At 42.2% G+C, this 15,082-nt stretch overlaps 1 protein-coding gene across 6 annotated transcripts in view; it reads right to left on the bottom strand.

Moving 5' to 3' along the window:
* lrch1 (leucine-rich repeats and calponin homology (CH) domain containing 1) overlaps positions 1-15,082 on the bottom strand; it is a 66,948-nt gene that overhangs the window by 29,437 nt on the left and 22,429 nt on the right. For all 6 annotated transcript variants that reach the window (XM_065961860.1, XM_065961861.1, XM_065961858.1 and 3 more), the window contains exons 2-9: positions 12,988-13,132; positions 10,479-10,605; positions 9,029-9,134; positions 5,850-5,986; positions 5,066-5,196; positions 2,941-3,028; positions 1,343-1,448; positions 3-118 (exon numbers count right to left, since the gene is read on the bottom strand). In XM_065961860.1, coding sequence (XP_065817932.1) covers positions 3-118; positions 1,343-1,448; positions 2,941-3,028; positions 5,066-5,196; positions 5,850-5,986; positions 9,029-9,134; positions 10,479-10,605; positions 12,988-13,132 — 956 coding nt within the window. The remainder of the gene's footprint in view (positions 1-2; positions 119-1,342; positions 1,449-2,940; positions 3,029-5,065; positions 5,197-5,849; positions 5,987-9,028; positions 9,135-10,478; positions 10,606-12,987; positions 13,133-15,082) is intronic.

Below are 15,082 nucleotides of genomic sequence, written 5' to 3'. Positions count from 1 at the left end.
ACCTTGATGTAGTTGACGAATCGCGTGCTGAGAGAAGATTCTCTGTAGCTGAATTGGTCCCTCAGGGCCTCCGTAGGACTCTCCTCAATCAGACGCACAGAGTCAGAGTTTGTGTCGGCTGTAATGATGACAAAGTAAACATCTGACATCACTTCCTCTTTGTACAAACCTGCAGATGAATATTTACCTGCAGGATTTATGACACCACAAAAAGTTTAGGACCAATCACAATACAGCGGTGAACATTCACAAGAGTTTCAAATCCTCAACAATTAGGCGGGGGCTCCAACAAATGAAGGATGGGAACTTCTCTAAACTCACTCCAGGATGATGAGAACGTTAAAAACTCTTGGATATTTATGCATTTCTTTTGGATAAAGAAAGGTTAGCACGCCCTTCTTACTTTACATTGTTAAGGGATAATGAGAATAAATAACCAGGCGGCCTCTTTATCCTGAGCTCAGTGCGTCCCTCCATCAGCTGTGACCTGATTCACACTGATTGAAGTCTATTTAAACGGAGAGTCTGGGGAGCTCACTGCTCTGCTCTAATCGAGTCGAGACACACAGACAGGCTGTCATCATACCAGACTTTTTAAGTTTAATGGAATACCAGTTTAAATAAAGTGATGCGGTATCGATACCATTTGATCCCACGGCAACAAATATAATATAATATAATATAATATAAGGAGCCACAGGTCGGATTCAAACCCTGTCTGCCGGCTTTGAGGACTACATGCTCTGCACATGGGCGTGCAAACCAACCACTGCTCAAACCTTTCTTTAAGGGATAGTTTGGTATTTTGTAAGCAGGGTTGCATGAGGTTCTTGTCAGTAGTTAGGACATGAGCCACATGAGATGTCGGTCAGCTCATTGAGAAACAAAGTCCCACTGGCAGCTCTTTGATTTCATGCAGACAGGAGCTCACAGTTTACACACCTGCACCACCAGGTAACCTTTTATCTCTCCTGTTCTCAAGTTTGCATATAACTTTCCCACCTCTCTCTTTTAAGACCTGTTTAGTCTCCATCTGCGGAAGTTCTCACAAAGAGGTGGTAAACCAAAGGCTAGCTGACCGAAAGGAAGCAATTCTGTTTCTTAAAATTAGATAAATTACATGGAGCGTACGTCCCAGACTGCACAGCTGTATAGCATTCATTCTGTACCTGCACTCAGGCGGTCTCCTTAAAGGGGGCCACATTGGCTGATATCTTCTGTGGCTAAGGTGCTTACTATTGACAAGAACCTCATACAACGCCCCTTCAAAAGTACAGAACTACCCCTTTAATGTGTGTTTGTGTGTGTGTGTGTGTGTGTGTGTGTGTGTGTGTGTGTGTACCTGTGAGCGAGCTGATGTGTTCACTGGAGTCGTCTTTACTGATCCCCTCCTCCTCTGTGATGTGGCTCATCGGCACATTCAGACTCAGACTGTCCTCATCTGACGGCTACAAATACACAACAGACACACAACAAATACACAACAAATATAATCAATAAAGGTTTTTGAGTCATTCATGAAGGCAACACCAACACTAAACGTCTGTGATTCTAGCCGCTCTAATGTGAGAATTTTTAAGTTCTTTTTGGGCCTTTTTGCCTTCACTGGAGAGGACGGCTGAAGAGAGACAGGAAATGTTTGGAGGAGAGAGAGGGGGATGACACGCAGCAAAGGGCCGAGGTCTGGATCGAACCCACAGCTGCTGCGACGAGGACTATAGCCTCTGTACATTGGGGCGTTGGACATTACCGCTAGGCTGTCGGTACTCGCCGGGTTTGCTGCTTTGTTGATGTTAAATTAAATATAAAGTAAAAATCACTTTGTTTTTCTCTGTTGGTTAAAAGCATCGCCATGTGCTCTTTTCAATATTTTCTTACATGCATCATCAGTACCAACAGTAAACTGTGAGCTGCAGTTTGAAACATGTTCATGAAGAACACTGACTGATGTACGCGGCACTAAACGACATTCAGAGAAGAGAGAGAGAGAGAGCGGGTGGTTTTGTCAGACGACCTCACGATGGAAAAGAGGGAATGATTCTGATTCTGGGTCACAGGAGGAGGGAGGCACCCTGACACATATTCCAGAACAAAGATAAAGCTTTTCTTTCTGTCCTAATATACAGTTATAAGTTAAAATAATTTACATTTCTGTCCTTTTTCTTTTAAATCTATAATCCTCTACGTCAGCTTCTGTCTTTGCTGTCAGTAAAGTCAGTTATTCAGCTGTATATTATTGTTATACAAATATCATTGGTAAAATGCAGGGCTGCAAGCAGATCATCAAATATTCTGCAGCTTGTTTTATTCGTAATGTGTTTAATAAAATATATTTAGCTTGAGTTAAATATGATAAAGAAAGAAATCATCAAATCTTCACAGCTGTGCAACTTGAAAATATGTAATAATTAAGAAATGTTTTATGATGCTTAACTGGTTGCTTTATGGAGTTGCTGCAGATTTATTCACACGACAATAAACGATAATTCATCAATTATCTGAAAGAGATTTGAGTATTATTTACAAATAAACAATACCACTACAGAGTAACGTCTAATAATCTAGCTCTGGGGGTGCTGGTAGCCTAGTGGTTAATGCGCACGCCCCATGTAGCGAGGCTGAAGTCCACCAAGCGGGCAGCCCAGGTTCGAATCCGACCTGTGACTCCTGTCCTGCATGTCATTCTCTCTCTCTCTCTCTCCCCGATTATGACTCTATCCACCGTCCTGTCTCTAAACAAAAACGTAAAAAGGCCAAAAAAAACAAACACCTTTTCTGCAGACCTTTAACTTAATACTATCAGTAAAACATTAAAGTGTACTCAGATCTAAAGTACCGCACATGAACACAAAGGTTATAGTTACAAGAAAATGATAACCCCCCCCCCTACCCCCTGCACACACACACACACACCCACACACACACCCAGCCTCTCTGTACCTCAGTAGCAGACAGTCTCTTGTCTCCGTTGTCGCTGCCGACTCCTGAGTCGCTGTCCTGCTTCTTCTGCAGCTCCATGTCCTCCACACTGCACACACACACACAGGTTACACACCTGACACACACACAGGAGGAGTTTGTGTGTGTGCGGGCGAGCTACAGAGAAAGTGAACCAGAGAGAGAGAGAGAGAGAGAGAAAGAGAGAGAGAGAGACTCCTCCTCCCTCTCTGTCAGTCTGTGTTCACCCTGTGAAATTGAGGACTGCTTATTAGCATGCTAACTATGAGCACATTGGCTTATTATTCTTCATTATTAAGCAAGACATTTTCAGCAACTTTGTAACTTACTATCAATGAGCAGAAATGAGGAGGGTAAACTCTTAGTTAATGACCTGTTAGCTACAGACTATGGTCTGAATAAGGTGCTAATAAGTGTACAACAATGACTAAGAAGTATGCTAATAATTTAGTTTAAAGTGTTACTGCTTCATCTAATGTGAACATCATATCAGTAAAGCACAATTTTCTTAAGCCAATGTATGACTTAATTTATTTAATTTTCTACGTTTTTATTGTTCCTAACATCACATTTTAAGATTAAGAGGTTTTTATTGTTCTTTAAATTTTGAAAGTGATACTGATGTAAACTTTGAAAGTGAAACTAATGTTTACATTTCACATTTTGTTGTTGGTGTCAGATTATTTATAACATGACGGTGAAGCAAGCTGGTTGGAGGGGTCAAAACAGGATAATAAGAGGTCACATTATAAGTGAGTTTTGCTCTTTACACTGCAGTACAAAGATTAAATAAAAAGGGGACACATATGTGCAGAAATATTAATAGAATTTGGGACATTTTTTGTCTGCAGAGAAACTCTCCCTTCATCATGTTTAAAGTTAAAGTGTCCTGTCTGTGTTTCACTCTTTACTCGTTTCTCTTTGAAGGTCTTTGTTTTAATACCGATTAAAAATAGCTTCAATCTGTTCTCAGCTTCCTCCGGGGCAACACAAGGAGGGAGAGAGAGAGAGAGAGAGAGAGAGAGAGAGAGAGAGGGAGAGAGAGAGAGAGAAGGAGAGAGAGAGAGAAGGAGAGAGAGGGAGAGAGAGAGAGAAGGAGAGAGAGAGAGAAGGAGAGAGAGAGAGAGGGAGAGGGAAAGAGAGGGAGGGAGAGAGAGAGAGAGAAGGAGAGAGAGAGAGAGAGGCGACTACTTCCTCACACGGCGACATTTTCAACGTAAACGGAGAAAGAAAAGAGGGAGACAAATGAGCAGATATGAGAACGTTTAGAGAATCCTGAGAACACTAACAGAGGAAGAACAGACAGAGAGGAAAAGAAAGGAGGACAAAGCAAAGGACGGTAAAGGGTCAAACGAGATCTAAAAAAAAAAAGGGCAAATAAAGAAAAATAACAGAAATGAGAGAAAACAGGAGGATGGAGGGGAAAGAAAAAAAGAGTAAAAGCATCAAAGCAGAGAGTCTAATGTGGAGACAAAGAGACGGGAAACTGGAGTAAAACAACAGACAGAAAAAGATAAAGGATGTGTTTGTGCTCCAGGAACTATTCTTCCTGCCCATGTGTTAGGGAGTGTTTCATGTGGGCGGACATTTCAGACCTTTATCCTCTGAGAGATCTGTCTGAGCTGAGCGAAGGATTCTCTTTTTTCTTTATTCTTCTCCGTCCATGCTCTAAACGTTTCATTTACTCTTACAATTAATAAAGTATGAATTTAAAATCAAAATGTGTATGTCCTTGTATTCTCTCATTTTGTTGCCTGGCCTTTCTTAGGACAGATTTTCAGAAACTTTAGTCTAAAAGGGAAACAGGACAACAAGGAGTCAAAACAACGTCTCAGTTTCTGAGGTCGTTTCTTGGACTTTAAGGTGGAGTCAGTAGCTTCTTTCTAAAACATCAAAATACAGACTTATACAAAAGAAATGCCGCTCAGCCATCACATATCAGCCTCCATACATGAGTGGAGGTGATGGCGTCTGCAGAGACTCTGTCCTCTGCCAGAAAAATGTGTCAATATTGAATCATATCAGAGTTGAAAACTCTACAAACGTGACAACCCAAGCTTCCAGCATGTATTCTGTACATTTCTTAAAGTGTGTTAAAAACACCGACCTGCCGGCGGTGGGTCTGTGGAGGCTGAGTCGCTCGATGACGGGCAGGTAGAGCGAGTCGGGCATCTTCTCGCTGCGGCACGCCTCGATGCTCAGATACTTGAAGATGTGAACTTTTCCCTTTATGCAGATCTAGAAGACAAAACATAAAGTTTGGTACATTGAGTTGTCTGAAGGGCACAGTCACATTTAGCAGCGTCACACACAGCGGTGTGTTATTCTGCTCATGTTCTCGTTTAGTCTTTTTGATCTGGTATCTGTGGTCGTGTCTGGATGGCGACCTCAGATCTGCACATGATTTCTTGCGCATGCTCAGTTTGTCTCTGCAGCTTCAGCCTAGACTTTAAAAACCTCACGTGAAGGTTTAGAAGAAGTTCATGGTTTATCTTAACTTTCTCGTCTCAGGGGAAAATGAGGGCGGGATACACGACCATTCAAAAATACTACCTGGTTCCTAATGACACAAAGCATAATGCAAATGGGTGAAGTATTCCTTTAATTTAAAAGCAAAAAGCCAATCCCCCCCCCCCCCCCTCTGGACAAGCCCCTGGATACAACTGATTTGAATGGATAACATGTTGACCTTGTAATTGTGGATGTATATTTTCATCTTCCAGAAATGTAAACACAACACATTGTTATTTGTATATTTTATGCAGAGAAAGTAACCAGAGGAGTCTTAACAGGATGTGAAATAAGTCAAAGAAACGTGCGGCGCTGTGTGAGGTGAACATGGTGTGTGTGTGTGTGTGTGTGTGTGTGTGTGTGTGTGTGTGTGTATGTACCTGTGCAGGTGGGCTCTGCAGAGGGTTGTTCTCTAACTGCAGACACTGCAGCTGTCTCATCTTCCTGTAACACACGGGGATGGTGGACACCTTGTTGCAGGAGAAGTCAAACTTCACCAGAGGAAGATCTGCCAGGTCTGAAACACAAACGTTAAATATGAAACATTTCAGTCAGTGACTTCAACATCTTCAGGTCAGATATACTCAGCCCTTTGACACACAGTGGAGAAGCTCATTTACAGAGTCAGCAGACGTGTAAATGAAATGAAAGAAGACACATGAAAGAAAAGGCTGTTCGAGCCTTTTTGTTGACATGTTAAGCCTTGTTCACACTTGCAAAAAACTCAAGTGTGAGCTGCAGGTGTGAACACAAACAGCTGAATCTTTCACTCTGACTTTATCCACAGTTTTCAACCGACACCCCCCTTAGTAGAATCTCTATAAAAGTCACGAGAGCTGATGTGAGAACGCAGCAGGAAATATTGACGAGAATTCACCACGAGCGGGAGGGACAGGATGGTGACTTTTATTCTCTGTGATCGGTGCACGACCACAGACTGTCTGCACACGACCCTTGCATCTCTGAGCAACTAATCAAACGGCTGCATTACGTTTTCTGTTCTCCAGTAGTTGTTCTCCGCTCTTTATTTCATAATGTTAATCTACAGATGGAATTGATATAAAGGCAAATTATTCTCATTATAGCGTTGTATAGTGAACACATACCACACACACACAAATGCGCACACGCTCACATAGTTGGACCCGCCAACATGTTTCCCAGCACTCAGAACAATACAGTGACTGTGATTATTTCAAGAAGAGGTTTGTAATTGTTCACAGACTCACTCCTTCTCTACATGTGAACTTTCATTACGAATGAAAAAAGATGTGAAAAGAAACGCTGAACACTGAGCTGAACTAGAACACAGTCCAGAAGAGAGACGTAGTGAACCTTCAAAAATGGTGTTTGACATTTGACTGAAACCCGGGTCTTTGACAAACAGCACTCTTTGAAACGTTTCGCCGCTCCCTGTCAGTCCTACAGGAGGAGAGAGAACGATACAAAAATAGTAATATCAGGATTATTTGATTTACTGATAGGCCGGGTAATGAGCTGCTTCTTAAGTTTTGTTGACAGAAAATTATTGAGGAATAAAGTTACATTTTTGCAGCCTCCCTGAAGGAGACGAAGTGGTGTGTGAATCCATAAATAAACCACATGTAGACGAGAAGACAGTAACCAGCCTCCTGTTGTTTGTTCTTGTATTGTTAGTGCTTCTGTTTCTGCGTCAGAGAGACTCTCGTCCTGCCACCCTGAGCCGTGTGACCTTTAAACACTCGTAAACGGTGGTGGTGGTCTCTGTCAGAGAGGGGAAATGACGCCGTCAGGCCGCCGTCCAGTCTGCAGACGAGCCTCCACATGTCTGTGACTGTGACATCGAGCCGCTGAGACCGATCAGACCTGATCAATCAATCCAGGGCACGGTGATGATGTGAGGGACAGGAGTGTGTCAGGTTCAGATAATAAAAGACATAAACACAAACAGACAGAACGGATCTGCTGCATGGAACATCTGCAAAGAAAATACCTTCATATGTGCGCTGCGTTCAGGTTTTAAACCTTATTTAAAAAAAGAGTAAAAGAAGAACGCTGTCACAGATCTGCTTTGTTGACTGACGGTTAAAAACAGGTCAACTTGGTTCACTTGAGAGCAGCACATGAGCACGATTCATCTCTCCTCTTATAAACAGGAAGAAACAGTTATGCCCCTCTGACTGTGAGGATGGTCGGACATCTTTGATGACTTTGATCATGTCAAAACCTCGATAACACCTTGATGTGTGAACAAAGATGGAAAAACAAGTTACACACTACGACCACATGAACTACACATACCATGAAAAGTGATAAACATGCAGCAGATAAGTTCTGTCTGTTTGTGTTTATGTCTTTATTGTCGGATCACTAACAGAGAGACTCTACTTAAAGGCAGGGTTGGTAATTTCCTCCAGATCCACTTTTTAAGACGGTGCACTGAGGGAATGCTACTTTCAAAATCATGCTAGTTTTCTAAAAAATGACCAAATGACCGAAAAGAATATTCATCAGTTTTTTCTGCTCCCCGTCGTTCTTCTTCAGGTGTGTTAAGAACAGAATCACAGATCCTTTGTGTTTAGCGTCACTCATAATGGATGCTAGGCAGTAGCAGGATTTCTCTGATGGACACCACCTCCAACTGTATCTAACAAGTCGCACTAAAGTCAGCAGGAAACCGTCTTACTACAGCGCTATAAACCCAAACCAAACAGATTTTACTTTGATTTAGTTAGCATAAACAGGTTGACAGAATGCTGGATAACTGCATCATGATGCTGATTAGTAAAATGTCTGAATTCAGGATTTATCAGCTGTCTGCAAGAGGAGAAGCACATATCTCAAAACGGTCATTTTTTTCAATGAGGTTTGGTTTGACCGTTTCTCATCGAGACTTTCAGGAGACGCTGATAAGCTTTCATTGCACTGAGTCACTAATGCAAGTCTGCCGCTTTACAGTATCACAGACAGACAGACGGGGAGATGTATAGTTGTGTGAATGAAGATAATAACGGAGAGTCTCTGCAGAGCGTTGTGGCCGTCACTGCTCTGTGTCGCAGAGAGACTTATTTTGGAGATTGGAGGTCGATCTCCGGTCAAACAGAGGATTGAGTTTATTTTTGATGACGGAGACGGGTGTGACAGTTCATGCAGAGGACTCTGTGGTCTCACACACACACACACACACACACACACACACACACACACACACACACTCTGATCTGGTTTCTGGAAGGCATGGTCTAATGCCTGTGTTGAATTGTAAATCAGATGCTTACCACACTATAATAACAAGCATTAAAAGTTTCCATTATTGGCTTCATGGAGGGAAAAACTTCCTCTGTAGGACACAGATCATCTGTTTGATCTGAACCCTAAAGAGAACATAGACAAACACACTGAACGTTTTCAACCAAACCTCAGCCAGCTTCAGAGCAAATCAAGATCAGTCAGTGTTGTTAAAAATCAAACTGAGGAGCAGGACTCTGCAGGTAGTTTCAGGAAATCAAAAGAGATAAAAAAAGAGTCATTCGGGCTTGATTCCACCTTCATGTGAAGACAGACTTTGTCTCAAACTGACCTTCTGGCAGGACACAGAGGAGGTTCCTGCGGACGTTCAGCTCTCTCAGAGCTTTCAGGCGGCCGATGTGACGAGGAAGAGCCGTGATCTCGTTACAGCTGATGTCCTGCAGACGAATGAAACAACAACATTCATATTAAATATGATTCTAATGATGATAAAATGTGAGTTTGGAGATTCAAAAACAAATATTTATTTGTTCTCCTTTAATGTCCCTGGCCTCCCAGAGAGCTGCACTGTCAGCGCCCACACAGAGTGTTGGATTACTGAATTATTTGCAGCTTTTTTTTTGCTGATTTCATGAATCTGATCTGCTGCTGATGGTGAGCGATAAGAAGTCTGACGGCCTGAAATAAAAAACCTGAAGTTGTCTTGTGAGTCTGATCGACTGGTTTCCGTTTATTTGCTTTAAGGCTTTTTAGGGAAAAGGCTTGTAGAAAATATCAGGTTTTGATCACAAAAAAATCAGAAAATCTTACATTAATGATCTATAACACACACAGGTGGAATAATGCTCTTTAAGGTGTACAGTATCAGGAATGAATGTACACGAGACAGTTTGGGCTCCAGATTATTCATATATATTCAGCATTCATTTTTTACTTTATAGACAAAGACCTTTCCTTTAAACAGTATTTAAAGTGGAATAATGTGACTTTAACTGCAGTAAAAGATCTGAATAATTCTTCAAACGCTGCAGGTAAGAACATGATTTCAATACTTCTCGTCTCTTTTTAAAAATCTGAATGTTTCTGTGAAGTTTGTAACAAAACGTTTGTCATGCAAACACTTGTAAAAGCATTACATTACACATGAATCATAGTTCACAGAAATGTTTATGATGTGAACCTGAGCTCTACCGATTATTCAACCAGCCGATAATATCGGCCGATATTTGTATTTCAAGTGATCATCGACATCGGCTAATCTTAACTCTGATATGCGCCGATATTACGAGAGTTATTCACCAGTCAAATAGTTTCACTGTATTAAACTAGCAGTTCTCTTTCTGGCCGTCGCCAGCAGAGGGCGCTATATGGATTACAACAAGCATTAGTACCCTCCAGAGTTTAAAGCATTGATTCACGTACATGCTGATTTCCTTTCCAGTTGAGGGACCATCTTGTCTTTATTATAAATCTTTTCCACAAGTGTTTCATAACTGCATTTGAGAGATCAAGGAAATAAATGTGTTTATCTATATCTATCTGTCTCTACATATGGAGGATAGATCTAAGAAATATATCGGCCGATATATCGGTATCAGATTTTTGTCCCTCTCTAATATCAGTAACGGCCACAAAATTCAAAATCGGTCGGACCCTCATGTAAACACCCGGCTTGTTAAATGATTTACCCCAAAACTCATTTTAGACACTAGTATATAAATGTAGAGACAAAAAGAACAAATGCCTCTCTGGTGGTCGTAACGCAGTGACTTTAGACTTACCAGCTCCATGAGTCTGTGCAGCTGTCCGATGCTCTCCGGCAGACTCACCAGCTTGTTGTTGGAGGCGTTGAGGACTCGCAGAGGTAAACCGCACAGACAGGCGGGCAGAGCGCAGAGCTGGTTACGACTGAAACACGTAACCACGAGGAGAACAGAAAACAGGGAGGTCATTATTATCATGTTACTTTATTTATACACACAACAGAACATGTAGAAGTCAGACATTAGGCGACAACTGCTGCAGAAACATCCATCCATCCACCCATGCATTATCTTTACTGCTTTACCTGTCACGGGGGCTGGAGCCAATCCCAGCAGTCATTGGGGGAGAGGCGGGGTTACACCCTGGACTGTTCACCAGCCAATCACAGGGCTGACTTAAAGAGACAGACAACCAGCCACACTCACATTCACACCTATGGACTATTTAGAGTCAGCAGTTAACCTAACGAGCATGTCTTTGGACTGTGGGAGGAAGCCGGAGTACCCGGAGAGAACCCACACATGTACAGGGAGAACATGCTAAGTCCACACAGAGAGGCTCCTGGCAGACAGGGATTCAAACCAGGAACCTCCTCGCTGTGAGGCAACAGCTCTAACCATGAACCCTATCTTACTTTTAAATAAACATTTGACCCACAGAACAAACTTTGACTATGAAGAATAATTCTTATTGACAGTTTCAGAGTCAGTGTCAGAGACGAGAGATTCTACAGAGGAAATAAATCATTTAGTCTTCCTCCAACATTAAAATTAAATGATGAGACGTGGACAGTGAACACGACATGAGTGTTCTCTGACATGATTTCAGTGTTTCCTGATTTTTACCACAACACAAACACACACGGGATAAAATAAACCTCATAAACAATTCCCCTTTTTCTGTGTGTGTGTGTGTGTGTGTGTGTGTGTGTGTGTGTGTGTGTGTGTGTGTGTGTGTGTGTGTGTGTGTGTGTGTGTGTGTGTGTGTGTGTGTGTGTGTGTGTGTGTGTGTGTGTGTGTGTGTGTGTGTGTGTTACATGCTGCGATACACAATAAATTCACCACAAACTAGAATAAAGTGTGGACATGCAAACACACACACACACACACAGCCTGGAGATCACGTTTTCTTATCGTTTGACGCTTTAAAAATAAAGTTCACATGACACACACTCTTATATTTTTTGTTTAGTTTAACAAGATGTATCCTCATGCCCATGTCTGTGTAAAGTGACTTTTTCTCTTTGTCGAGCAATATAAGTCTGCCAAGTCTCCATCTGCCTTTATTTTCACTTCTTTGCCGCTATGTCTGCGTGCATCATTCGCTGGTTTGAATCGGGTCCAATAGCTGAATTGTATCTACTTTGAACATCACCTGTGTTCGGAGTTAGCTGTCATTAACTGGAGGAAACACACCAGCTCCCCCGCCCAGAAACGTCCCGAGTCAACCAAAACAAAACTAAAACAGTAAAATCCAGTCAGAGGACAACAGGCTCTCTGCAGACGCAGTCACCACCACACATGTATGGAGGCCCAGAAGGGATGATTGAGCAGCTTAACTTTAGCATAAGTCTGTATTTTATCTTGTAGGAAAAAAGCTCCTGACTGTATTCTTTCACAACTTGTGTTATGCATTAACACAACAATGAGTCTCTACCCTCTTACCGCACAGTCACAACACTCCTAAAAACATCCTGAAACTTTCAGGAGTCTGGTCGATGTGTGAACACAAACAGACGATATTTTTCACCCCGCCCCCCTAGTACAGTTTTCCGTTTTAAAGCAGGAAATATTCAGGAAAATTCACCGCCAAGCAAACAGGCGGGGTGATGAAGATTATATCCTGCAGTGGGTGCGCTCCTTGTGCATGTGACAAAGACGCTTCATTCTCTCTTCTGGTGTTTTTTTACTCATTTGTTGATTCTGTGAAGACGTCAGATTAGACATCGCGTTGATAAGAAGGCAAATAAACTGACATCGTAGCATTGAACTAAGTATTAAGTACGCTGGCAACGTTTAGGCACTGAAACATTTCAATTTCAAACGTATTTGTACATTTCAGACAGTGTTCTCTCTCTCTCTGTCTCTCACCACAGAGTGTAAACTCCCGTCTGAGTCAGCTCTGAAAATAACTTTCAGGAAGTGTTTAAGATGAGTTTCTCCAGCTGTTCACACACAAAGGAGACAGATGATATCTGATGAAACAGCTGTTCAAACTACACTCTAAAAAACATCTGAGATCGACTTTGATATCATCTCTGACTCTTTTTTACATTTGGGATAAAACAGGCGACATGTTTCATGAACATGCTCCTTAAACTGAAGATTATTCAGTTCAGATTGTGACATAAGGTTAGGCTGTATCTTTATCCGTGTCATCGTTGTCTCAAGTTCAGAGGTTTTAGAGCGTGCAGAAAGTCGTCTAACCCGAGTCGTGTCTCAGGTTTGATCATGGGCGCCAAAAATCCACCAAACTGGATTCATACTTATTGATTGCTTTGGAGTGTGTGTGTGTGTGTGTGTGTACCTGAGGTTTAACGACGTGAGTGACTGCAGGCCGATCAGGCTGTCTGGGATGGTCCTGATGCAGTTGTGATACAGGTTTAGTGTTTCCAAGGCAACCAGGTGTGTGACCTCAGAGGGGACGTCCGTCAGTCTGTTTTTTGATAAATCTGCAGAGAAACAAAGACGAAGAAAGAATAAAACACATGGATTTTAAAAACCTTTAATAAGTGTTTTCAAACTGTTATTGAGATCAAACTTTTTAGTGAATCACAAACAGAAGTTTTTATTCTGAGACTTGTGGAGATTCTTTTTTTTTACTGGAGGAAAGGTGAGCCACTCAAGGTTTAAGTCAATGACATCACTTCCTGCTGCAACTCAGGAACAACAGCATCAGCAGCCAAATCAGGCAGAAAACAGTCCGAACAATGCCGACTGTTCCAGAGAGGCTCAACTCTTAAAAACACTTCAGTCAACAGACGAGGGCGTATTTCCTTTTGAGCGCTGCAGGCGTGAAAACGTCCTGACGTGCCTTTGTTTCCCAGTGTTTTAAATTCTGGACATAATACTTTTTAAAATCAGAGAGAGTGTGATAAATGAATATGTCAGGAGTCCACCTTTAACCAGCTGTACTCTGGAGTCACATCCTGCAGATCTACAGAGCAGATCTGTCGGACGAAAACAGTTTCAAGAGATTTCCTTCCTCATGAGGACACGGAGCGGACTGCAGAGTAACGACAAACATCAGCTTTTAAACACCGCTGATTCACATCTTTCACAGTTTGAGTCTAAGTAAGAGGTGAACAAGCGTGGTATAGAGGTGTTGTTTGTGCAGAAACATTAGGTGAGAACGTTTGTGGTTAGCTTAGCACAAAGACTGAAACTGCTGCATGAAATTCATGAGTTAAAAAATGCTGCAATGTGACTGTTGCTTTCTTGCTTTTGCACAAATGATTATGATTTAAATGCTTAAACATCACATTCTGCAACACTGACTTGGAATTTGAATTATTCAGTTAAGATCTTATAGAGATGAGGATGAGCGTTCGTTTTTTCCTGAAGCCGTTTGCCAGCACTTGAACGTTACATCAAACACCAAAAAGAGTTTCGACTTCACAAACTGTGAGCAAAACAGAGAGACTTTCAATCTCAGCTGCCTGTGAGCATCAGCAGCACACGCAGCGTTGCATCATGGGACGCTGAGTAACAGCAAGTACAGTGTTTAATCATCGACACAAAGAGTCAGTCCGCTTCATCCTCAGACTGTCTGACTCGAACACATGACTATGAACACATCGCTGGTTCAGAGGAAGACTTCTCTTTGACACCACATGTTTTAGAACACTCTCTGTTATTTGAATGATCAATAGAACCAAAAGGACTGAAACTTCAACAACAAAATAAAAATACAGAAATGTACATGACAAACTAAATCATATTTTTAACGAGGAGCTGCAAGTTAGAGGGGACATTCAGAGCGGGATGAGGTGTGCGCTGTGTTCCCCCCCCCCCCCCCCCCCCCCGTGGTAGGGTGCCAAACTAGAAGTAGTAAAGACCAGACATACCAGAGACCAGAGTGCTCAAGACCAAGACATTTAGGTATCAAGACTAAGTCAAGACAAAGACCAAGGTAGGACGAGACTGAGACTAGACCAAGACCATAAATATCACTGAGAATCATCATCATGTGTGCAGGGCAGGGGGCGCGTCACTCACTGTAACACCTGGAAGGCTGCGACCGTAAACAGGGGCTAAAAGTCAAACTACAAATGAATTGAAGTTATTTGTTCTTTTAGAAAGAGGCGTTTTCCTCTTATCACAGTAATGACTTTTAGTGGTGGTCTCGACCGGTCTTGATTTAAAATCCGGAATCCGCCAAGTCTGAGACCGAGACAAGACCGAGTAAAATTGCTTTCGCTTCCAAGACGACACCGAGACCTCGAAAAAGTGATCTTGAGTACGGTCCCGAGAACAAGACCGATTTCAAGTACAACAACACTGCAGAGCAAAAGGGGAGCGTGCACACACACACACACACACACACACATCATGAGCTCAAGTTGCCATGTGACCTAAACAATGGTCAGAAGAATTCCTCCTTTTTGGATGCACAAAACCCT

Source organism: Labrus bergylta, chromosome 13, assembly GCF_963930695.1.
Source record: "Labrus bergylta chromosome 13, fLabBer1.1, whole genome shotgun sequence".
NCBI classification, from domain to species: domain Eukaryota; kingdom Metazoa; phylum Chordata; class Actinopteri; order Labriformes; family Labridae; genus Labrus; species Labrus bergylta.
This window is presented reverse-complemented; position numbering and strand designations above follow the sequence as displayed.